Source organism: Bombus affinis, chromosome 4 (genome assembly GCF_024516045.1).
Source record: "Bombus affinis isolate iyBomAffi1 chromosome 4, iyBomAffi1.2, whole genome shotgun sequence".
Classification (NCBI taxonomy): Eukaryota; Metazoa; Arthropoda; class Insecta; order Hymenoptera; family Apidae; genus Bombus; species Bombus affinis.
In genome coordinates this window covers 1,941,401-1,967,918 of record NC_066347.1, presented here as the reverse complement: position 1 = coordinate 1,967,918, position 26,518 = coordinate 1,941,401, and the positions used below count along the sequence as shown (strand labels likewise).

Genomic DNA, 26,518 nt, shown 5'->3' with positions numbered 1-26,518 from the left:
GTAATTGAACAGAAAAGGTCCAGAACTGGCGAATTGGAAGGGCGTCGTGTTTTATCAGGACAATATATCGGCTTCATATTCTTTGACCATTTGACAAAGGTTGTTGGAGCTTGCTCGGGATGGATCTAATCCCACCGTATTCATCAGACATTGTGTCCTCAGATTTTCACCTATTTAGGTCGTTACAAAATTCCCTTATGGAAAAAGCTTTAACTCTTTGGCCGACGTAAAAAATCATATTAAAAAGTTTTTCGCCAAGAAACCTGAGAGGTTCTGGAAGGATGAAATATTCAAACGCATGAAGGATGGAGAACGACTGTGCGGGGAAAAAATAATTCAATAAAAGTATATTGATGCTTAAATGTGCCACGTTTGAATTTTCCTTAAAAATCGGAACGAACTTTCAAGAGAACCGTATAATTCTTGCATTCTCTGCCTGAGTTTTGCCTGTTATTTATAACTGATATTGGTACAGTATTTAACAGTTCTGCAATTACAGCTGAAAATACCTAAAATTCTGCGGATAAAAATGTTAAAAATTATTGTCAAAAATCTATACATGCGTATCCGAATTTATCGTAGTATTCAAAAGGCTAACACGATCGTCCATGTTTTATCATCCACGATGGTAAATCAACAATAATAAACGGCCATCAGTCACAACAAATCAAAGTCGAAAATACGCAAAACAAACGTCGACAAATATAAATGTTCAAAAGTGACGTCAAAAGTTAATATCGACGTAGAATCTATATAAGTTTATATTTTTATAAAAAATATAGAAAAGCAGGAAAATTGAAATTTCGTTTATATTGACGATGAGAAGCTATTTCGCGTTCAAACTATAAAGCCAGTAGCAGAGGAAAATTTTTTAACCCTGTATATTTATATACACGTTCTCGCCACTCGAAGCTGGAAGACAAGGCCCTGACATTTTCCGTGCTTGTTTCCCTGTCCAGCCTTTTATAATCTACGCGAGCGTTTCGAAAACAGAGGAGATACGGTCAGGTAGGCTAGTGCAGGTCGAGGCAGTATTTTAACAGTGTGAAGTGTTTGGAAAACCAAAACGAGATTTCACTTTCCTTCCTACTATTAGATGTTGACACGACTATTTCATGGCGTTTTTCATATTAAATTCAGAGTTCAATGTTTTATATCTTTCTTAGAAAGAATACGGTTCTCATATTAAAAATTAACAACGGCACAGCAGAAATTTAATTATACTAAGGTAGCTGAGTTTGTAGAATTTTAGTATCACTGTGTAAATGTAGTGAAAGGAAAAGAAGGCTTACGTATACGCAACTGTGATAAGAAGATGAAACAGTTCGTATTCGATAAAAGAGAAACAAAATGTAGAATGTGATCCTCCTGTTAAGTTTATATGCTTATCGTATGATTAGTTGAAAATCACATTAACGTAAATCAGTTTATTGTTAGTACTTATAAAATAGTATTCTGTACTTTGTGGAAAATTCACAATTTTTTGTTCAATACACAAAGGATAGGAATGATACTTTCAAGAGGTTGTACACGTGTATATAATAAATTAGTATTTTCAAAATCTTGATTTACACTGTGTATGGCATTTTTTATAACAAAAAATACGTAAATTGTATCATTTTTTGGGAACTAGCTTTGTTTATTATGACTCTACAAAGAAATTGCACTATTCTTTTATTACTAAGCGCATAATACAAGACACTCTAGGTATAACACGGACGAAGATAAAAATTCCTTATCATATCGGTTATCTGCAATGAAAATAATACGATAGAGTGTTAAAGAAAGGATTAACAAATTTCTGGAATTGTAGATCCCTTCCACACCACTACTCTAACATTATTTGAAGTCTTGGGTCTCGTTCCTTTTTCCTATTTCTAGGTTGCCCAGACCACCTTGAAGTTCATTGCATTCAAATACGTGTTCTCGCCTTGCGTTTCCTTCCTGCAATATATAACGCAATTTACAACAGTTCCCTCTTATCGTGTAAGAGCTATTATTTTTCTTACTTGTAAACAATTTATAAACTCGATATCACTCATCAGAACTATCACATCTACTTACGGTAGGCTTGTAATAAGCTGTTATGATACAATAAAAATTATTTAAGCCAATATGCAATAACAAAATTGCAGTTTGTAATTGTCAATCTGTATAGAATTATTTTATCACTACTCAAATTCAAATATTATTATAAATTTACAAGCGTTAGAAATAGGAATATCTTCAAAGATGTACAAAATATTAGTTTCAAAATACCAATTTCAATTTCTTCTTGCAACTATGACCGACAATTTGGAAATTTGAAGTGTTGCGGAGAATCCTTGCGTCACCTTTCTTCTTACAAGATTAGAAATTTCTTAAAAAATAATAGTAAAAGGTAGTGATAAACAGTAAGATAATACGTAAATTCAAATAATATTATTATTAATCGAACATAGGTGTCTAGACACTTACGAATGCTAGTATACAAGCCCAACATCTTCAAATGCATAAATTATTAGTTTTAAAATACCGATTTCAATTTCTTCTTGCGACTATGACCAACAATTTGCAAACACGTAGCATCACGTACAATTGTTGCATCTATCTATTTCTTGTGCTGATCCTCGGAGCTCGTTGCGTTCAACTACATTTGGAACTCACGTTTCCTACGTTGTGCCAGCACGGTGATACCGGTCTTATCTTCTTTTGTTCCTCACGGCACATGATGTGAATTCAATGTCAAAAGCGAGATGGAAATAACAGGCCGGCAGAGCGGCCTGAGAAAGTGGTGAGTATCGATCCACAGTTTAGCACGGGTCTGTGTATTTACATGCAAAACCGAAACAAAATGTGCATCCTTAGGCTATGAGCGCACTAGCGACGGTTTGTCGTTTACGGAAAGGACATCCGTTTATGTGGATGTGCGTGCAATTGTCGACACGACTGCAGGACATTTTCGTTATTAGAAGAAGAAGAAATGGAGTTTTTGATGGATGCGAGCGAGAGTGAGAAAACTGTCGCGCGGCGAAGTGTTGCTAGTACGCCTAAAGCTCGATATCGCCATATCTTTCCGTGTTCGTTGAACGTAGGCGCATCGACATGTATGTATGATGCAAATTTGTGAAAGCGAAATCGCGAAGCACAAAAAGTTGAAAGTTGCTTTTCCAGCGGAGGAAAGGAAAAGTTTCAATGGCAAAAAAGCAAACGTGTTATACTAGGCGATTGAGACAATTTGATAGTTGCTTCCTTTTTTAATTACTGTCGTTCTTGAATTATTTAAGAAAATCTATTATAATAACTAATGTATTGAAATATATTGAATGTGAAAATTTGCTTTGTAATATTGTCAGAGGTACGGAAAGAATTTTATTTTCAAATTTTATGTTAGCTTTTTGTTATGACAGAATTGTTTACGAATTTTTTTAAGATTTGTCCTGGAAAGATTCTTATGATATTTTAATGAATATATATTTGTGTCACAGAAGCTGGTTGCTACAATTACACTATCATCTTCTTTTTCTCGATGTTTCAACCGCCATTTGATCATTTGGAAAAATCTAAATGTACCTAATAGATATTTCATTCTAGCAAAAAAAATTATTTCGTAATATTGTTAGAGGGACACGATGAATTTTATTTTCAAATACATATATCATTTCTTTCTTGTAACACAGGGTGGTGCATTTACAGACTTTTTTAAGAACAGTTGTAAACATATTTAATTAGATAAAATGATGTTCATTATCGTCTTCGAAGCATTGTAACTTCATTCGAAAGTAATGTATCTGTTCTAATAGTTACTCGATCTCATTTTGTATTACTTTATCTGTTGGTACAAGAAGTTTTCTGATAGAGGAAGTATAAATTTCTTCTATGATTAACTGATAACCATTAACCTACTGATCTGAGAAATTTATGTGACCCATAGATAATGCGTTTACACACGATGCTTTTGAGATCTATCCAAATGAGATAATCAATAGGTTACAATTAAAGGAAATGGGTTTATACTAAAATTGCCTGCTAATAACCCAGTAATAATTGGATGAAACTAATTCATTGGTTGAAAATACTTTGTGTTTATGATTTTTATATGAAAAACAATCTTTGTATCGTATTCGTTTTTATTATTGTGGTTGTTTACGCATTTATGAAAAATTTTATGATGCAAAAATATACAGAATGTACAAAATAATCAAAGTAAAGTATTCCTTTTGTCATGCTTATCGAAATATAAATTTTTATAAATAAGCGTGATCTAATTATTATATTTGGAATGATTCAGTTCAGAGATTCAGTTCGTTAAAAGATTAAACGATATTTTCCTAAAATATTTGATCAAATCTTTAGAATATAATTTCCAATTTCGAGAATGCCCTGGTTGTTTCTTGAAAAAAAAAAAAGATATTTTTGTTCTACATTTGGTAGTTCTGATAACGTTTCTAACCGGGATAAAGTTTCATTTTTACGATTCTTTTCTCTATCTGTGTGGAGATCTGGATTGCTTTAAACGACTCGTATTTAATCTAGCTAAAAAGAACAGAAAATCCTAGAGATTCACCACGGTAAATTTCAATTATGTTTCTATATCACCCTCTAAGGAAAAAGAAGGGAGAAAAGAAACCGAGAACGTATTGTTTTCTTTGGCAAAGAGGTTTCTCAATGTTTTATATCCCCCTAAGGAATTGCACGATTTATCTTTTGTTCGAATAGCAACAATCCCAAATGGAGATGCAAAGTGTTATTTCGAAACTGTAGCTCTCGAATTTATGTTCTCCTCTTTGTCGATCGTGTCCTCGAATCGACGTGAATCGTCTTAGAAATTTCCGTTTGTACCGCTTTCCAGTATGTTGCAACCGGCTACTATTATACTTGGTTATGAACTAGATTGAGAACGCAGATCCATTCTTATATCGGCTGCTCTGCTTTTTATTTAAGCCCCGTCTGGTGAATTAATCGATGAATTTGAAATGGAACAACGATCAGTATACTTCAGAGAGCAAATTTTCGTAACAGGGAAATAAAATATTCGTTTAAATATAACATTCATGCTTGTGTATTATTGTTTATATTACCACTAAACTACGGATTGTTTCCGCAATTTTATATTTTTATGGATACGATCCAAAACACGGAACCAAAATACGCTCTCATTCTCTAAATATCATAATAAATATTCTACTTTGAATATTTTGTATGTTTTTGCATGTTATATGCATTCTATGTATTTTTGCACTTTCAAATTTCCTATAGATATATAAAAATTCGCAGCCTACATATCGCTTAATTTTATTTATACTTTAATTCAGTTACATTAATTAACAGACACTCACACGTACAATACCTCATGGCAGACATGCATTTTCCAAATTACGACAAAAATCAAAATTGGTAGTATCTGATACGACATATCTAACCAGTTATAAGTCGAACTACGAGGCTCGTCGTTATTCTATCAACACGTACAGTTGTTGGTACACGTAACAGAAATCTTTGAATGTGTGGATAAATCAATAACTGTTAAGCAACAAAGATCAAGAAGGACTAGACTCGACAGATAAATCTGGCCGTGTGGGAAGAGAGAAACGTGGGAGAGAGAATGAATGCGTTGTCAATGAATGACCGATTTCGTATACCTATCAACAGCGCATCAACAAAACTTGTATTTTCCACGATCACCGTGTCCGATATCTCATCGAACGAAGCCGGAAATTAGTGACAGCAAAACCGATATGTCGAACATCATCCACGTCCTTTCTCCTCCTCTTCATCGCCAAGGTCATTGCTAACATCATCAATACCGCGGCTGTATTGGAAAACTTTTCATTTATAAATTGCACTACACTTCACCGTGACCGATATATCAGAAGGAAAAATTTTGGACTCGTTTCGACTGTTTTTTTCCTTTCAGATTACAGGGAATGCTAACGGCCGATTTTTCGCAGGTACGAATGCTAATCGTAGAAAGTTGCCTTGGATGTAAAGAGACTTTATGTAATGAAAACTTTTTTTTCTTTAACGTTTCTTTTGTAGTTTAATTGTTGTGACCTGATGTAACGTCGTTGTCTTAGAATTCATTGTTCTTAAAAAAAAAGGGAACATTTCAGCTTGGAATTTTAATAGGGAACGTGAGTATTGCATGTTTGAAATGTTGTTCTAAAAAGAGATTCTTGGCAAATTTAAAGAGATTCTTTCTATAACATTATCAACTACGTGATAATTGGTAGATATTATTAACTTGGTAAGGATCTCTTTAAGAAGGAATTCACGATAGAACGTTTTTCTTGAATGCTATTTAAAAGTAGGATGAAAGTAAAAACTCTAAAGTCGGGAATGTATACAAGTAAACAGAAAATATTTTTGCAGTTCTTATAAGCAAAGATAGACATTTTTTCGAAATTTCTTTATCAAAAGTTTGACAAGTTTTAAAATCAATGTAATATCCAAAAATGATGTTAAGGTAAAAAAAATCAACAAAGATGTACTTATCATATTTTTTACTCTGCTCTTCATATTATATATGTTATATATATACATATATATATCTCTCTTAAAAAGTGTCAACGATGATTATAACAGTCCACAGTATTTAATAGAATAGAATGTCTGTTGATGTCGTTAATACAATAGACTGCCTGTTGTTTCGTATCGTTCCACGAACGCGAATATCTTCGGGTTTCCCTCTCGTTTCTCGAAACAAGATTACAATAGAAAAGTATCTTCGCCAATAGGTGATGCGAACGAAAATAGGTCAACTCGAGTGAATACAATGCATCTCAGAATTCACAGGAGGAAGTAAGTACATGTAGCTAAAAACAACTGGCACGTTGCTTGTTAAAAGTATCGTCTGCTTACCTCGTTCTAGTGTACTTTCGAAACGAATTTGGCGTGTAATTGCTTAATTAAAGCGTAATTGTTACACTGCGCTACTTCTGTTTTCTACGACTCGTTTTTACACAAAATATCAAAGTGGCCCAAAAACCCGAAGAATAGTGGAAAAAAATTGTGGAAGGGAAATACGATGTGATTGTTACACTTTACAATATTTATTTCCCGCGATTTATTTCCATTTTCATCTGATAAAACATTTATAAAACATTTGAATAGTATAGAAATTATAAATAAAATGTTATGAGATGGTGGGAAAGTAAAGTAAAGTGGATTGTAATTGCCACCTTTTTTATTTTGTCACTTTTATTTTCATTTTCATTTGGAATAATTTGTATAAAATATTGAAGCAGTATAAAATATGAATACTAAGAAGCATTATAAGAAACATGTAAGTAATGGAAAATACAACGTAATTATTATATTCCCCCATTTTTATTTTTTGGGGGATTTATTATTATTTCTTTTTAATATAAAGCTCATGAAATATTCAAATAATGTAATACAAGGGAAAGCATCGTAGAAAAATCGAAATATAAATTATAAGCCATCCAATTTGCGTAGGAGTAAGAATAATAATAACAGGATCGCGTTATCCTGATATAATCAACATAGCTTGTTTTATCATATTTAGACCTCTATTTTACATTTTTGTAATAAGATGTTAGAGTAAAATGTTGTTGAGTAAATATACTCAAATCGATTACGTGTATCGTAGCTGTAATATTATATGATAGCAGTAAATTACATCAAGAATCAGCAAGAATCCAAACAGTCCTAGTCTTTGTAGCTGAATTACTGAGAGAAACATATTATTAAAGAATCAACATGATGTAATATAAATGCAATTGACTATGCAGACAACCATACATACGATTACTTCGAATAGACATTCAGATGTTCTTTACTATGGTCGAGGAAGACCTTCGAAAGAAGACCTATATTTACCTTTCATTTAACTTGCAAATTTATACAATTTCTACCCTGAATGCTGTTCTACCTTCTACGGCAAACAGAATAATAATTAAGCGTTCTATTCTTAACACCAGGCATAACGATAAAACATCGATACTTTCCAATAGAGGTAACACCATTTGCATCATCGCTCTACCATCACGGGAAACCTAAATTCTCATTAAAACACGAGCGTGCAACGTTACTTAACATAGTTGCAACGAGTCTTGTTTATTTATAGAGTCTTCCTGAAAGGAAATCAAGTGTAATAAGAGGTCTGTTCATCGAGGCATGTTCCGTATCTCCGTACACAAAGTGATCCATACACGTTGCGCTTGGAAAAACGTAATTTCCCTGTGGATCTTCGACCGGCGGCGTACAATTTGCCTCTCGCTGCCAACCGGAATATGATAGCCATTAACGTTTCACGATAGACAGGTATTAGTCTCGGGGCCAGGAGATTGCAAGCAACCATGTGTTTGTCAATATCGGTGCCTAACAAGGATCTCGAAGGACATCGAGTTTCCTCGAACTTTCTCACCAATTCGGAATACAATTTCCGTCCGACATCTGTTTCGAATTTGCACGCAACCATCTGGTGTAACGTCTCTTAAGACCTGGATGCAGATGACCGATACGACATCGCGGTGGTGTCGCGTCGATGACGCTATGCAGATTTATATTTGTAATAATGAGATCGTACGCTTATGTATATCACTTGATAAGGATCAAAGATAATAGAGGGAAGTCATAATAAACCATGTCTCCATTTTTTACGTGTGCTCTGTACCACTAGAAATATATAATTGTCGAATTGCGTAATGTCACCACTGCGAAATCAATGACCGCTGTGATGACGTTAACGACCTCATTCGAGGAGATGATGTAAAAAAAGAAAGACGACATAGAGAAAGAGAGAAAGAGAGAGAGAGAGAAAAGAGAACCTAAATTATCATTTTCTATTTTCAGAATCAAAGTTATTACTTGAAGAAAAATACTATTAGAAACAAAACAATATTTAATATATTAATAATCTAGATTCCTTATTAATTTATAAATTCTACATTTGATAAATTATAATTCATCAAGGAAAAGACTATTATTCTTTTAATAAATTCAATTTAACAATCTTTTTTGAGAACGCAAATTACTCAAAATTTCAACGTTCTAATCAATAAAAAGAAATATTTAAAAAATTCTTAGAAACATAATCTTTACCTGTTTAATTCTTAAATGTTGTAGTGAAAAAAAATACATTACCTTAAATAGAATTCAATTATTTCCATAAGCCTTCCGTTGCAAACATCTGTCATGTTATATCTCTGTATCTGGTCCGCGTGTAACGTAAATGTGTATAAATATGCACGTCCATGGAAATGGCGCGAAACGCGTGAAATACTTTATTGGCTAGTTTCGAAGCGCAGAGATGCGATTAACGAAGGTTTCACTTTGTGGAAAATTCAAACGGACGGTAGCAGTTCAAGGATAAAGCTGACGTCTACGCGGCTTTGTCCTGAATTTAGCTGGGCCGAGTGTAACAACGGGTGGTCGTTAAAGGTTGAACCTGTATAGGTGGCCAGAGCTCTGTGCCTCCTATCCCCACCGTCTGTACCATACACGATGACAATAATTGGCTAATTAAGTCACCCTCACGCTCGTCCGTTGCCCTCGCTGGTGTTCCGGTAATTCAGTCCCAGGCATCTCTTCCTGTGACACAACAATGTAGGTCAATCGACGCGTGTGCCATAAACTGTTGCCTAGGCAAATTCATTTTACGCTACCGATTACTGGCTTGGAAGGAGAAAGAAACGAAACAAAGCCTTTTCCTACTGATGACTTCTTGGTCCTTAGACTTAATCAGCGTGGTATTAGCTACACTGATAAAGTCGTCATAATTCTCATCTTTATTTATATTTTTTTATACTTTTTTTTATACATGACACTTTTTTTCATTTCATTACCACCGTCATGAGTCACGACTATCGTCATTGCAATAGCAAAATTTGAAACCGATCTGAAAATGTATATAGAAGTTACAAGATATTTAACTGCGAACATACACCCAGTAAAAAGTTAGTATACGGTATGAATAATAGTCTTAAATATGCAGTTAGTGCTAACGATAGTTTCACTACAGGTTGTGACTTCTTAACATATTGAATAATGTACTATCCAAATACTTTGATGATCTTTTATAAGTGTATACTTCCAATAAATATCTTGTAAATGTTATATACATGCATTTTAAGATCCGTTTCAAATTTTATTAATATAATCAGGATAATCGTTACAGTACTAATGAAATTTAAAAATATTTTGTAAAATATATACTGTACATAAAAAATTCCAGGAGTGTATGAATATTTTTGAGTCATTGTATACGCATCGTTTTAAATATTCTATTATTATATAGCACATTGGCTGTACTCGCGTATATTAGTAACATTGTCTACCATGTTAAAATTATTCTATATTGATTTACTAAATCTTAGTCAGCTTACATAGATCTCATACAGTTAATATATGATTGATATTCACTATATTTGATATTATCTATTTGCAGAAGATAGTAAGATAGACTGACGATTCTTTTTACTCTCGATTACGAAGCGTTTTCTGTTGAGTCGAAACGTTGATTCGACGGAATTATCGGTAATGAGGCTTTAGATTTCATTGTAAGGTGATCCACGAGTCGAAGAGTAAGCAGGTTCTTCTTTTTTCGCAGTAGAAGAGAGAATGGGAGTTTTGCGCTGAAACGAGTGAAATTATTAGAAAGGGAAGTACGTTGTCATCATATCTTTTTGATGAAATTTGTCGGTATCTTGGAATTACAGATTCAATACGAAGAAATTGTGTCGGAATATTTGACAATTCTACAATTTTTATGAGTGTTCAGAGACAAATTGGATAAAATGGAATTATTTTTTAGAGATACCTATTATTAGATTTATATCTAATATTTAAAATGTTTCTCGTTTTAATTTTATTTTATAGATATTCTGGGTAATGTTATATTAAACTTGATGAATTTTATTCCAAAATGTCTGTATAAACGGATCTCTCTATGCCAGCTTTCTACAAAATTTTCCAGAATTTCCTATTCCAATTGCTAACATTTATCACTGTCTCGTTATGGAACCACTTCCGTGTTTAATCCACCACTCCTCTTTTATGTTGATTCTCTACGCGTAATTTATGGGTCGTATTTATGGGTAATACATACCTACATGCATATTTCAATTTAAACAACGTTAATTGCGATTATATTTTCAGCTTTCTACTTTTCTTCTTCGTTTAAAATTTTTAAAAAGCTTCTTTACATTAGGATTGAGATATAATTAATAGTATATCACAAATATAAATATTAATTAGAATTTTAATAAAAATTGCTCTATTATATTTATGTTTCGAGAACGTGATATATTCTCGAATTTTTACATCCTTCTTAGTGTATTTACTCAGTTGAGAAAAACATGATCTACATTTTCTTACACGTGTTCCCGTTTCGACATTAATCTATCTAACGTTCTTTCGTAAAAATCACTCGGTTTGTCAAAAGTGTACGCAAAAGCTCACGGACCGACCCAGTATTCACATAATTACAGTTATCAACAATAATGCACTAACATGCCCCATTTAACTGCATGAAAACACACCTTACATACGTGAAACAATTACATACTTCCTTAATAATGAGCGTAAATAGACGTGTAACAATTCAGTGGAACCATTAATTCGCTGCCGCGAGAAAACGAATAAAATTGTACCTCGAAACAAATTACACACTCTTTCCGTATTATATTAATAATGTTAAAATAAACATATATTAATAGAAAATATAGAAAATTTAAATTTCCTAATAATATTATTCTCCACTTTTCTTTGCGGAGGATACTTTACCCGAGTTACAATTAAACACAAATTGCTTTTACGATTTTAAAATGACGTACAGCAACAAATATTTGTTGAAAATGACCGAATCGAAGAAAAGTGCCGAAGATTAATAACATCGAACGCGTTTAACAAAAAAGTGTTAGGATGTTCCATTCTTCCCAACATTATAATTTCTACACATTGAATGACATTCTTGTCGGTACCATTTCTATTTAGGATAGCCGTAAGCCACTTGTAAGACTCGTGGAGTTTCGCGACTCATCAATAATGATATCGAGGCCACAGGAATTGCGTGGAGACCGGTTGTGTCATAGGTTCCCGATGTCATAGGTCTGCGCTATAAGTCTTAATATTATCCGAAGGACGGATCGAACCAGAACCCTGGTATAGTCAGCAAAATGAATTAGCTGCACTTGACACAGGCGGCTGCTCTAGCAGGAATTCGTAGTCAGCTTCCGTCCGCCAGACAGTCGAGCAGACTATGCAAATAACCCATGAAACCGTGTGCATGATCGCGTATATACGTGAAAGGCAACGTTACCGTGCAACGGTCTTGGTGCACTACATTCTCGCGTTCACGCTCGTTCACATACATACAGTGTGTTCCGTTAGTTTCAAAAATTCGCGTCTGTTGGATGAATTGGTGGAACTGAATTTCCCATGAGTGAAATATTTGGACAAGACAATTGACACATTTAATTTTCGAATTTTTGAGAGTTTAGTAAAGTAGAGTAGGCAACGTTTGTCTAGGTTTCAACATTTTGTAATTCAGTCATGAACTCCGCATAGAATAATAAACTTTGTTGTATATCATGAGATATTATACTAGCTTCTGATATAATAACGAAAGAAGAGAAAAATATCGTGTGCTTTAAGTGTCCAGCAAGGAAAAATATGAAGCTGTGTCAAATAATTCTAAGGTACGGTAATATGCATACGTTACTGAATTATGATAATTATATCTGAGACATATATTAATATTAGCTGAACAATCATCATTTGGCGAAGGAGTTATATTCAACAGTTATATCCTCCTAGAAGAAGAGATGTTACTGTTTCTTGTAAATGGAATAAAAAAATAATTATTACATATTTAATATAATTGTTTTTTTACATAAATTAAAATAAATGCATAAGCCTGAATCATCAATCTTGGTATTATTTTTGAATATTAATTATAGTATTCAAATTTTAAATTTTACAGACTTGTAAAAGTAATATTTTTATTATTTTTTATGAACGCGTAAAATATGTTTGTAGTTTGCGTAAAATTTTCTCTTAAAGTTTCAATACTATCTTGTTTCCGTTTGATACATTTTCAAAGCTACAACTTGAACTATCCAAAGATTTTTTGTTGTTCATCGTTTATCTTTCTCTAGGTATGTTCTTAGGCGAATAGAGTCATGAATTTTGAATCATAACGACCTTGCGTTATAGATCTCGGCGACCGGCTGATCAAGATTCGTTGTCCATTTCGTACGATAACTTATCTCTTGTGAGGCGGCATAAAATAACCGTTTTGAATTTTTATCGGGTAAGACAAAAACAGATCTTGACAATTATCTTACGATTATCCTTCAGGATGTATAGATGGTGATCTGTATCTAATTTTGCTTAATTTAATGGCAAATGGTTGGGTGACAATGCGCAAGTTGAACCGCAAGGAAATGATTTGTAAATAGCTTGCGTTTTCAAATATCATTTTGTATCTATAGAATACATTACAGCATTCTTTTTTGTAATCTCAATAGAGAATAATAGAACAAAACGTTTTCCCTCGTAATATATTAAAATCTTTTTGTGCTCATAATTGGCGGTAGTTAAGCCCCTCGTATACTTGTTCCTTATACAAATTTTTATTATCGAACATTACGACATGCTGTTTGGTGGTTAAAATATTATGTGCTTTTATTAGGTAGGCTTAATCGACAACATACTGACTTAAAAATTGCTTCCCTGTAAAAGATAGAAAATGTTATTTATTGCATTCTTCGCCTATAATCTTCGAATATATATAGGTCGTCCAAAAAGTTTGGGTCAAACTTGTAATACCTGTTAATGAGGTAAGGTTGAATGGGTACTAAAATTCTATGAATTACATCCTAAATTTTTTCTTAAAAAACTTAAGTGTTTAAAGATTTTTTAGCAATTTTTATGGCCGTTGTAAATTTCTTCCTTCTTTCTTCCTTACGTAAGAATGAAAGTTTTCATTTAAGCTCTTTCGAATATTCCTACTTCAGAATATTAGGTTTAGAAATGCCTTTTGAATACATAGCCAACCTTGGTTCTCTCTTCCTGTCATATTTCCCCTTATAAATACTTACATAAAGAAAATTTTGCCATAAATCACAGAACGTTTACAGCTTTATATAAATAATAAGGCATCTTTGGACATAAGTTTATACGACTTTTTCTCATCTACTTGATTTTATTGAAACGTAAGATAAATTTAACACTGATATTTTTAAACACACTCTGTATAAATAGAATCGAACTGTACTTCTTGGACACCATATATGTTGCGGCATCACGGTCACCGATGCATATCCTACATGTAGACGTGTACTTAGGACATCTCCAGCCTGTATACAGAAGTTGCCCGTATACAAGCTGGGGATCCCGTTCGTCGGCTGCATCGGAGAAATATACGGACATATATTCGCTGATATTATCGCCTCCTTAAGCCCATCTCACATCGCGTCTTTTTTCCCAGGAGGCTTCTAAATAATCAGTTCGGCGGAAGCTCGTAACGTTCGCGACCAAATGAATCCTGCGCCTCGGTGTCAGAGGATCCGCACGAGTTCGGTGGGAATTTTTCTCTGAATTAATTCTTAGATAATTAATCTTTCGCAGCCGCTACTAACCGATATATTAGACGGCTAGGAAATTCGTCTGGCGAACGAAACTCAAGGGAACACGACTCGTGCTCGTTTGTTCGATCGCAATTTATTTAGGTCGAGCCGAGAACGCTCGTTTTTCTTCGCGATAACGCGAGATCATTTGCATAAATCTGTTAAAACGACCGATCCGTAGATTTTCGTTACAACATATCTTGAATTTATGTAGGTTTTCATTAACTCGCTGTCTTATGGTGTTCTTCGGTGCGAGAATGGAAATTGAAAATTGGTATTTAGTGCATTAATATCGTGTCTAAAATACGAAACATTATTGTTGGGGCATTAAAACATTAAAGATTGAAGCATTACACGCAATTTATATTTAGCGATACGTACATCGTTTTGTGTAATTTGAAATTCAAGTTAATTCTCTGAAATTAAAGTTTTCTTGGTAGAAGCATATCTTCTTTCTTTCAATGTACCAAGGTTACAGATGTTTGGTTTTTAACCTATGCCATGAATGTGATGAATGAAATAAATATAAATGCCGAGGAAAATCGAAAGGAACGAATACAAAGGATCGATGGATCACGCTCATTTCTTCGACATTCACGTGCGACTTCATGTCTCGCTATTCGCTCTTTTATTCTTTTTTCCTTTTTTGCATCTTACCTGTTGCCAACCGTTCTAAAGATGTTTATATTCATAGCAGTGCTTTTTAAAGACCTTCCACGATTTTCTGCGAAAGATAATAAATATATCTTCTTATATCAGGAGTAAAAAATTCGTTGTCTTGTACGTTTTCTGATACAATAATTGTTGGAAAATATATACGTTGTCTTCCGTTGGTATTATAAACAAGACTTTATCTTGCTTTTTGCACGAACCTGCACGCGTTTGCGTGCACTGCGTACATGTTGCTGGACAAACCACAATCGACCATTTTAATCGAGCAACACGAACAAGTCTGTTCACGAAGGGAGAAGTTCTTCGACGATAAAGCAGCAGCTGAAAACAGTATTAATAACTACTATAAATTTTGAAATTAATGTAGAATAATTATTAACGAGAAATATTTGTTTTGCATGAGAGAAATTGAAGATGTTGAAGATAAAAATAACAATTTTGGCTGAAAAATGGTAAAATATGAATAATATAAAATATAATACTAGTAGAAAAAATGAAAAATAGTATGCGCAGGAACATTTAGTCTGGAAAAATAAATATACCAATAAGTTAAAGATCATATTTACCGTGGTATCTATTTACACGCGATTCTGAATTTTGCGCTGAAGGTTGCCATTTTGTATGAACCATTACTCTTCTCCTAGTAACGAAGCCATTAAAATGTTTCTATAGATAAATTTATCTTAATTACTTAAACGCAATAATGTCCTTTATTTTCTTACAAATCTTTAAAATGCTTTTCAGTTCATCGATGCTTGATGACAGTTACAAGAAAATTAGATATGGGTTCCGTAATGATCCTTTTCTTTGCCGACAAATAACGCAGTTTTGTCATCGTTGTCCCGTTTTCTGTACTAGAAACATGCGATTTTGAGAGTTAGGAGGTTCTGCTGAGCCATCGTTTGACCATTTTTATCTTCCTAACAGATTTGGTATCGGTTAAAATAAACGGAAATCCGATGAAACGTTGGGGAAAATTCTCGACAATCTGATAGGCCGTTTCCTGAATTTCTGTCCGGTTTGTGAATTCGAGCGTCGCGGGTTGTAATCTTTCTGCCCTTGAGGACTCGCCGAGGCAAATAAGTCCGCGTGAAAACGAGACGTTATTGGAGTTGCTCGTGGCCGTGGGCTTACGATGATTCGGTACGTTACACCGCTCCAAATAATTAGAGGATCTCGTGTCTGAAAGATGCACTAATTGTGACATGAGTGAGTTGCCGTGAGGTAGAAGTATAGCGAGAATTTATGCTTTCATTTCAATTTTTTGATATTGCCTGATATTTTTTGATGTTTTTCCTTTTTCGTCTTCTAGATTTTTCTTAATGATATACAGCGCGTTTTTATTTTTCCTTTCAATGGAATTTAACGTGAGTGTACAAATAAATTTAATTACTTATGATGGTGATTCCTCGCTTTTGCTACATGTGATTTACGGTCGTCGATCTCTTTAATTTTCACTTGTGATACTTAAATTATATCTTGACAAAGATAAGCGAATATCCGGATACTTTTGAGTGGTAGTGTACGATCGATAAAGAATATGTAAATGTTTCGATATCATAAAAAAGTGTTTCAACGTTCCAACCTGCTTCATAAAGCGGTAGGTATTTCAATATCCTATCTTGCTTAATAAAAAAGCATTCAACATTTTAACTTGCTATATCATTAACTTTCCGCTAAAATTAACACCATTCACATTCGATAAATTTCAGTTTCTTTTAATATTCATCTGAATTTCCATCTAAATGCCATTTCTCCTACAAATTAAAGACACTCGTTCATAATAATTTTTGCGTTACGAATATGTATGATGTCACCATTTACGCAGGTCGTCGTCCGTGAAATTTTGTTAAACCTCGACGCGTCTTCCGCGAATACTCTTCAAACGGTCGGAGTTATCGTAACGAGCATTAAATCTCGACGCGTGTTAGAGACTCGAGTGCTCGTTAGTTCCTGTTCTCCGGCGTGCGTGGTCGCGCGAGCCGTTTCGCAGTCTTTTTGCTCGGTCGAATCGAACGAGCTCATTTTCCAATGAGAAATTCACCGTTCAGGAACGAAACGGTAGTCCGTGGCACGTTTCACGATAAACTATTACCGTAACGAACGCGTCTTGTACCTACACGCTTCGTCTTTCTTCATGCTGGCCAATATATAGAGTTTCCAATGAATATCGAAGATGTTCTTTCCCGAAGGATTTTATTCGTTCGAGCGAGGGAAGAAAGCGAATCATGGAATTGAAATGGTAAACGATCTAAGCGTCAGATGTGAAGCTTTCCAATAGAAACAAAGAAACGCGTTAATTTTACTAGTTACGTCGTTTATCACTTGAACGCTGTGGACTTGTAGCGTTTGTCACTTTTGCAAATGTAAAAGGAGAATAAATGCTGAGGAATATGTTGAAATTAATAAAATTAAGTAATAAAAAGCTAATAATATAACATAAACATAGTAATAATAATAGAGATAACAAAATTAGATAGATTTATTTATTATTGTATTATACTTTTAATTTTGTAAACAATTAAGTGATTAAATAATATTTGCAATGTTACCAAGCTATTAACGTTGTTACAGAGGGATAAATTTATTAAGGTTAGAAAGATTGTTAAAGGCGATTGTTATTCCTTTTTCTTGTTTTGTCGGGAAAAATAATGTTTCTCCTCTTGAATTATAATTATGCATAAAAGGCTTTCATACATTCAGTGACATTTATTCGTAACAAGATTCATTATATCTTTTGAAATTATGCTTGAATTAAAGAAAAGCTAAATATACATATAGTGCGAATATAATTTATGTCCACCAACATCCTTCAAGAGTTTAAAATGCTAAAATATAACTGGATATTAAAAGGAACCTGTGTTTTTAACTTAAATACATACTTCAGCTTCAAAAGACCTCTCCACTATATAAAATTGTTTAATATGTAGTTTAAGAATTAAATTGCCCAATTACACGTTCTTGAGAGGAGCGTACAAATTTTCCCATTTTATCTGAGAAATAAAAAAGATGATTTGTATATATGAATATTGTTTATATATATTTATATATATCTCAAAAAGTAATTTCACTCCTTTGATATCTATGAAGAAGATCGCTGCATTTGATTTATCAAACTGTCGTGTAAATTAAAATTATTCATAAAAAGCTTTCATATGAGTTATATTCGACGACATTTATTCACAATAACGTTAATTGTATCTTTTGAAATTAAGTTTGAATTAAAGGAAATCTAAATATACATATAACGTGTATATGATGTATATCTAGCAGCATTCTTCAAAAGGTTAAAATACTAGAATATAACAGAATGTTAAAAAGTATTTCTACTGTCAATCTGAATATACATTTAAATTTCAAAAGCTCTTTGCTATACAACATTTTTTAATGTGTAATTTAATCATTAAATTGTCCAATTACACGTTCTTAAAAAAGGCATACAAATTCATCTGAGAAATAAAAAAAGAATGGTTCGTATATATCTTTTCAAAATGATTATGATTTTATCGAATATCACCGTGTTCGAATTGTCAAACGATTAGATTCAGTAATCCGTTTGTTATTCTTTTCTGTATTTGTTTTGCATTTTCCGCATCGCCTCGCTTCATTTCATTTTTGTACTACTGAGTTCTCGGAAAGGACGCTGCGATTACAAACAGAGTTTTCTCACGTTCATGGATAAAGTGGAATTTATGTTTGGCGACGAAGGTCTCCGCTATCATGTTATGACGACGTCAGAGTCAAAGGAAAAGCTTTCACGATGCAAGAACACGATAGAGGCCTTTGAGGGACAAAATTAGCGATCCTCATATTTACATGCGTACACGTGTATCAAACGAAAGTTACACGTGTGTTTAAAATGTCATCGATCAGAGGAACATATATTCTTGAAAGCTTCATTTTATGGAGATCCCCAAGTAGAAAAAATAGAAAACTTTAGGGTAGTTCCGTAATTATGAGAGGCAGTGCATTATAATTCTATATTTTAATATATCCTGTACATTTTGTTACCTTTAACATTTTTGTAAACGCATAAACATTCCCAGTCTGTTATGGTTAATTCAAATAAATGTAAGAAGTTCTTTTTTCCTCGTAGTCATTGGCAATTGGTATTTAGTGGTAATTACAAACTGTTACTCATACTTTTGCTATGAAAGAGCGTACTATCTCATCAATGGTCATTAATATCTCAAATATTTATGAATTTAATGGGAATTGTGTTTGCTCTGTTTTCTTTTGCTTTCCCATTTTAATCGATAGATATAATTTGAAATGGAAACAATAAAAAACATTCTGTCCATTAATTTTTTAGAAGATTAAAGAGTATATTTGATCGAATGTCTAGGTTTCACAATTTCGAAGATATTTAACTCGAAAAACTGGTTTTAAGCCGACACACGTAAACTTTCAATTCGTGGCTGTCTAAAAATACACTGCTTAGCATCGCAATTATCGAAGACCTTGTGAGTTATATTAACATACCTTTTTCGTTTCGAAATGCTGGTAACAAATTTTGTTACCGAACCTTTAGCTGTAGTGGTAAGGAAGTAATTAATTAGATTAAAAAATAAGAGAAGGTAAAGCAGGCTTCAGAGAAGGAAAATTATGGCTTATTAAAGTATGTACTTTGAATATATGTATTTGAATATGAAAGGGTTTATAATCTCCTTGAATAATTTTCAATCTAAATATTAGTTGTTTGGCAGTTAAAAGATTCGAATTGCAATAATAGATACAAACTTTGTATGATTTAATTAAACTACCAAATATTCATTTAAGTTACCTTTGCTTCACAATGCAATTTTTTCAAGACAAATTTTTCATTCAATAATACGTTAATACATATAATTGTACAGACTACAGTACACTCAGATGTGGAAAAATAAGGAATATACCAAATCACCACTTTGCACAATTACTATAATACACTTTTTAATTCTCTATCTCCTTGAACATTTTACATTAAATTTTCTAGAAAATAAGTACCGTTCATTGTACATTTTATATACCTTTTTTAATCATGTGTATAAAAACCACAGTTTAGTTATATCTGGAAGCAATTACTTTCATTTCAAATAAAAATATCCCGAATACGACGAAGTCTTGAAATTCCTGACTACGGCAGAAAAGGTTTGGCGTAAAAGTGTTATCAGATGGAAACTTTATCGAAGACAATTCCACTGTCACTCCACGTACTTCCTCTATCAGATAATGTCTACCTGGACATTTCGCCTAGAACAGCTGACAGATAACGCGTCGCTAATGTTTGAGAAATCGGTTTTCGAGCGAGCACACGCTGTTACGAACAGATGTTGTTGGTACTGGTGGTTCGACGTGCCAGAGGCGATCTCATTTATATTCCTCCGGGCATTTCTCAGCGTACGATAATATTCGCCAGTTAAACAACGTGGTACCCCCTTCTTCTCTCGTCGATACGCAATTTTGTAGAACGACCGGGTCGCGAGGGTGATTCATCGGTCGCTGTTTATCTTCCAGCCTTTATCCTAGACTGCATGTCTCTTTCCCGTGGCCTTTGTCAGTGTGCAAAGCCGTAAAGACAGACTTACTTACTTGGCAGGCGTAAACTCGGTTCGATCTGTGGCTCTGGTGCCATTCCACGAAACAACAGAGTTTCCAACGAATTGATAACTTGTTCCTCCTAGCCAGATAGGCGGCCAAGCTGACGCTATCGGTTCACGATGACTTGCTTGACTTTGATTTTACTAACGAGCGAGGGGCATACTGGTAAACTGCACTCTTTTTTAGAAAAAAGAGATAAGCATACAGGAAACGATGTACAGGGTATTTCAGTATTTATTTGTCAGCTAGATTCTGTCGAATTATCTGGCTATAAATTCGAAGAAAATGTTATATAGACATACACAGAAACGTTCCGAAATTTCTTTATTAAACCGAGAATATTTATGCAAGTTCATATTTTTATGAGGATAATTAAAACAAAAATGGAATTTAGGAAACAAATGGAATTAGTTTATCATTGCCATTGTTGTGAGACGCTATCATGATTATGTTAGTAAAGTTCGAAACAATAGGAATTATAAGGCATTCGATATAAATAATAATTTTCAGAAATTATCAGATTAATGAAACAGCTAATTATCCATTATAATAACAAACCTGTATATTTAATGTGATCGTTATCAAACGTTTGTAAATGAATATAATAACGGATTTTAATTATTAATGCAGGTAAACTGAATCGTTAATAGCTAAGCTTTGCTATGGAATATTCAGTTTATCTATGATGGCTGAATGTTTGATAGCATATAGAGTAATTTTCTAATTCTTTGCTGTTGGAATTTTCTTTAAATCGTAATTTATTTACTTCGTTCTAAAAACTAGGATGGAATGGATCTTGTACTTTCAAGAAGAGAAAGCAAACAATGTTCATTTTTTGTGCTTTTCCATTTCATAAGACATTTTGTTTGTGAGAACAGGGACAGGGATAATAATATCTCAAATATCTCCATAAGATAATGCTAAAGATTTGGTATACTGATAAAAAGCAAGAAATATCACACAAAACACGGATATAATTAAATGTAAAATAATTGATATTTTATTAATCATTCTGTTTTATGACGTTTAATCAAAGTACATATAGGCTTCATATTATTAACAATACAGTTGAATCGAATTCTGTTTTCTTTTGAGTTAGACCAAAGTATCAAAATTTAATTTTATCCAGTAAGGCTATTTTGTGAAATTCCTTACTTTATCCCTTCACTTTTCAATTATCTTTTTACTAGTTTACTTCAAACTAATTGCTATTTTTTTACGGCTTCTATTCTAAATTGCACATCCGTTGCTTTTATATCGATTGTCATTACCGTCGTCGAAATAACACGCTTTCCTATGGAATGATAATATTTCTCGTTGGATGATAAACGAGCTCGCGCTGGCCATCGTTCGAGTCATTCGACTTTGATTCCGTGCTCGCGAGTCCCTTATGACTTTATTCGTCCGTGTCATTTACGAGATTGCACGCCGCTACCGAGAAATCGTCGCTTCCAGGAGTCTTTCCGTATAAAACCGATGGCAAGGCGACGAGAGGGAATTTTCAGTGCGATCGGTAATGATCATTGCGGTGGAATTTTTGCGCGTAGCCGAGGATCTCAAAGAAAATAAATGACTCGTGAGTCAGACAGTTGTAACGGCGTGTGTCGCAAACTGGCATGGAAAAATTGGCGGCGATAAAACAAATTGTCAGTTTCTTTTACCTGTCTGATGCTGTTGCGTTTTCAAGATGTGACGAATTGAGATTTTGGAGTGCCATTTATGGTCCGCGGTACGTACTTACCTGGCAATAACGAATATTCTAATATTTTCTGCTTTTCATAAGTTCGAATAACGGCGAGACTCCATTTATCCGAACTCCACTTATTCGAACGAATTAGCGTCTCATTAAGTGAACTCCTGTTGATTGAATCCACTTATTGGGACAAAAAGTTGTAATTAACGAGTAAAATCAGTGAACTATAAGTAGTAAGTAACATTAGTGTATTATCGATGATTACCGTTAAACTACAGTATTTTTAAATAGTAATTGCGAAACTCCTTAATTTTATGGGATAAATTGAAAAAATTAGATTGTTTGCTTTGAGTAACTAAGAAAGCTTCAGAAATATATTGAAGTATTTACTATCGATAGTATTTGTTTCATTCTATACAAAATGTCAATATTTTATTTATAAAATATAATTTTCTATAAAATTTAATTTTCTTGTTTCTAAAGGAATAAGCCTTAGATTACGTATTGATAAAAAGCTACTCGATCTCTGTTTTTTTAAAAAAAACCTCCTAATTTAACGGACATTGTAGGTATTTTAGACTCTTTATCATTTATTTGTGAGTGGCTTAGATTGTTTTTTGATGGATAGACCAATCGCCTGACAACTTAATGTTTCGTTGTCACATCTCATTACAACGATCTGACCAACAGATTTTCCTGCTTTCGATATCCCATAAACCATGTATTTACTTTTCGATATCTTTATCTGAATGTCTTTAAGATAAGGTTGTAACAGGTATACATTAGTTACCACAAAAATATAATCAGATTAAAGAAAAAAAGATAAAACTGATATCTAATTATCCCTTCTATATTTACAGAAAAGAACGCCATTGACATAACAGGAATCCTCCATTAATTCGTTTTACTTTGAAACGCGATAGAAAGTATCAGTTAAAGTAACCAAATCTCACGATTTCATAAACGACAAAATAACAATTGTATTTATCTTTTCATGTTTACGAAAGGAATTATCCTACCCATACAATTTAAAATTTTATTTGATAGTTTTTTTCTATTGATGCGTGAAATCGCTACGATTTATCACATCCACTTCAATTATCTTGCACAACGTATCGTCAAACGATTTATGAAAACGTTAGAACAGTCTTATCTACATCCATGGTGAAAAGTACGAACTAAGAGCTTTTGGAAAATAGTGAACCAGTCTACCATTTTATTTCCTATGGATATCTAATTTTAGTTTTGCTTTACTTTTGGGACGGCCGTCCGATCGCTTTCACCACGTGTGTCATATTTTCCTAGAACAGAACGGTTACACAGCTGAGTAATCTGTTAAGGAGATGCTTCGACATGCTTTCACTTGGTATTGAATTTGATTTACAACCGCTATTTGAATTGTGCTACGATCGCGACACGGTTCGCACGATTTCGTCTCGAATATTATTCAGTCGCCACCACATACCATGGTATTACATTGTTTTATAAATTGTTAATATCACAAATTCATATGTTGCAAACAAAACTCATCAACTTCACCTCCTGTAAACTCCCCAATTTTGTTATCTCAGCATATGATTAATAGACTACAGGTGTTTCTGCGTTTGTGGAAAATTTAAAGATGCCAAGATGTCGTATGTAATATGCAAAAATACATAAAATATTACTGAGAATTATTTTCTCGTTTTAAAATGAAAATTGGATCGATACCTATATTTCTACTTTTATGATCTTATAAGCTCATTTCAGTATAAGTTCCATGATAATTTCATCCAGTTCATATCATAAGAAAAATGCATGTTTACAGAAATAGAATGTAATTACTTTAAGAAGTTCAAATCAATGAAGAAAATAAATACACCAAATTTTTGTGAACAAAATAATAGAAACGAATAATAGAAAAGAATAGGGATTCATATAACAAATTTTCAATATAAATCTACCAACATATGAATACACCGATACCTTCACACTATCATTGATAGTAATTGCGTAATAATCTGGTTGTATCGTAATAAAGTCGCTCTTTTTCGTACAATCGGCAACGAAGATTAAATGAAACGAGGCGTTTAAGGTTACAAAATTGAAATTTTTGATAATTAATCTGGTAATTTTTTCAGCGAGCAAACGGTCACTCGAAAATGGAGTTGAAACGACGACGCAACAAAGCAGAGCACCGATGAAGTGATTAATTCGATCGCGAGTGAGGGTGTAGAAGAAAATGATGACTGCCATGGCCAGATTACCTTGCAAGCAGACTTCGCCTTCGCAACAGCCGCGAGTCAATAATTTTGGGAACAGTCGAAGCTCCTACTGGAATATGCAGACCAGGCATCCAGCACCTCCATACGTCAGGAATCATCAACGACATACTGATCATACCGGTAAGTTATTTATTATTAACGTACCTTTCGCTACACGTGTTGCGCTTCCAGGGTGAAGGTCGAGGCGGTCGCTTTTCACGATCAACCCTTTTTTTCCCTCCCTTCTTTCCTTTTTTTCAACGTATAATTTAACGCAGGGGGAAACTCGATGTATAAAAAGACGCTTTGAAGGAGCAGAGTATTTATATCAGATATAATTCCTTCCTGTTGAATATATGCGTCGACGGCGCCTTCTCCTCCTAGTTATATTGAGACGTCTAACCTTAGTAAAGATATATCGTATTGTGTGTAATATTGAAAGGAACAATATATTTTCTTTTGCATATTCTCGATCAATAGACCGCGGATTTTTATGTATTTATAGGAAATATAAAAGTGAAAACATGTAAAATATTTAAAATGTTGCGCCTGTTATAATATTCAATAGGTCGGACAAACTTCAATTCACAAGTTCAATTTTACGCCGAACTTAAATATTAAAAATCTTGTTATTTATTGAAACGAGAACAAGGATAGCGAATACGAAACTAGATATAAACTTAACAAATTAATTTACCAAGTTTTATTGCCGAGAAGAAATAACAGAATTTCCCCTTCTTCTATATTTAAAACAGGGATGCCATCAATTTGATTTCCAGTTTTCGATGCGAGCCCTTGGTTTTCTGGCTCTTTGAAGTTAGACAAGCTAAATTAAATTTGTGTTTGGACGTTATCATTAAGTTAAATCTGCTTTTCGGATCATAATTTTCATTTGTATTGAAGTTGAGGATAATGGAAATTTTCGGTTGGAAGGACCAGGAAGGATGCTGGAAAGAAGCGTTTTAATTAAAAGTTACTTAACTGGGAATCGATCGCAACACGGGCACGGACTTTTGCGATTCATAACTCTTCGTTATTTACGCTGCGTGCTGTGCAACCTTCCTACGGGCAACGTTACATCCTTGAACGAACTTCCTATCGAGCGGACCGTTTTATCTTCACCCTTCACCGTTATCGTCATTAATTATCCTTTTTACGGCACGTTCGAACAGCCCGTTCTTTCGTAACGATCTTTGACAAGTTACCAGGTACTCGCAGAAACGTCACAATATCACCTAATATTTGGAACGATGATTTATAAGCCTCCAGACCGCTTTCTAACGAGTTACGTTTGTCACTTAATTACGCGACTGTTTTACCAAAATACGTATTTCTTGAATTAACCAATAGTCTTTAACAACATCGTTATATTTCTATAGTATTATTGCAATCTTCATATTATTCTTCTTTCTATTGGCGTAATTATATTACTATTACGCTTTCTTTTTTTTTAACGACATCGTAAATATTTACTATATAATTCGCGATTATTTTATCGAGATATTTTGTACAATTTTTAAATGACGGGAAGTCATTGCTGTCAAGTTCCTATTTTATTATCGTAACTCCTATGACAATTTCTGCAATCTTTTATTTTATTACTTTCATCTTATTGCGCTTTGTCATTTTTTCTGGCGACATTATTTATCATCCAGCTATTTGACTATTTTACTCTGACATATTTTTCAAATCACCAATGATCTTTCTCATTTTTATGTTTTTATTTCATTGTCACAATTTCTATTTTTATTTTTGCA

The 26,518-nt window shown here is 33.5% G+C and overlaps 1 protein-coding gene and 1 long non-coding RNA gene across 7 annotated transcripts in view; one reads left to right on the top strand and one right to left on the bottom strand.

Annotated features, from left to right (window-relative positions):
• Positions 1-26,518, top strand: part of LOC126915281 (uncharacterized) — a 51,626-nt gene that overhangs the window by 6,212 nt on the left and 18,896 nt on the right. For 5 of the 6 annotated variants that reach the window (XM_050719830.1, XM_050719828.1, XM_050719825.1 and 2 more), the window contains exon 2: positions 24,639-24,902. In XM_050719830.1, the coding sequence (XP_050575787.1) occupies positions 24,740-24,902 (163 nt within the window). In that variant the 5' untranslated portion in view covers positions 24,639-24,739. Of the gene's footprint in view, positions 1-12,622; positions 12,642-24,638; positions 24,903-26,518 lie in introns of those variants that run through there. The other variant, XM_050719826.1, reaches the window with a different exon arrangement.
• On the bottom strand, positions 1,819-2,562 carry LOC126915314 (uncharacterized). Its single transcript, XR_007710162.1, has 3 exons — positions 2,458-2,562; positions 2,260-2,359; positions 1,819-1,944 (listed from the first exon to the last, which is right to left on the bottom strand). It is a non-coding gene; the product is annotated as an uncharacterized LOC126915314 (long non-coding RNA).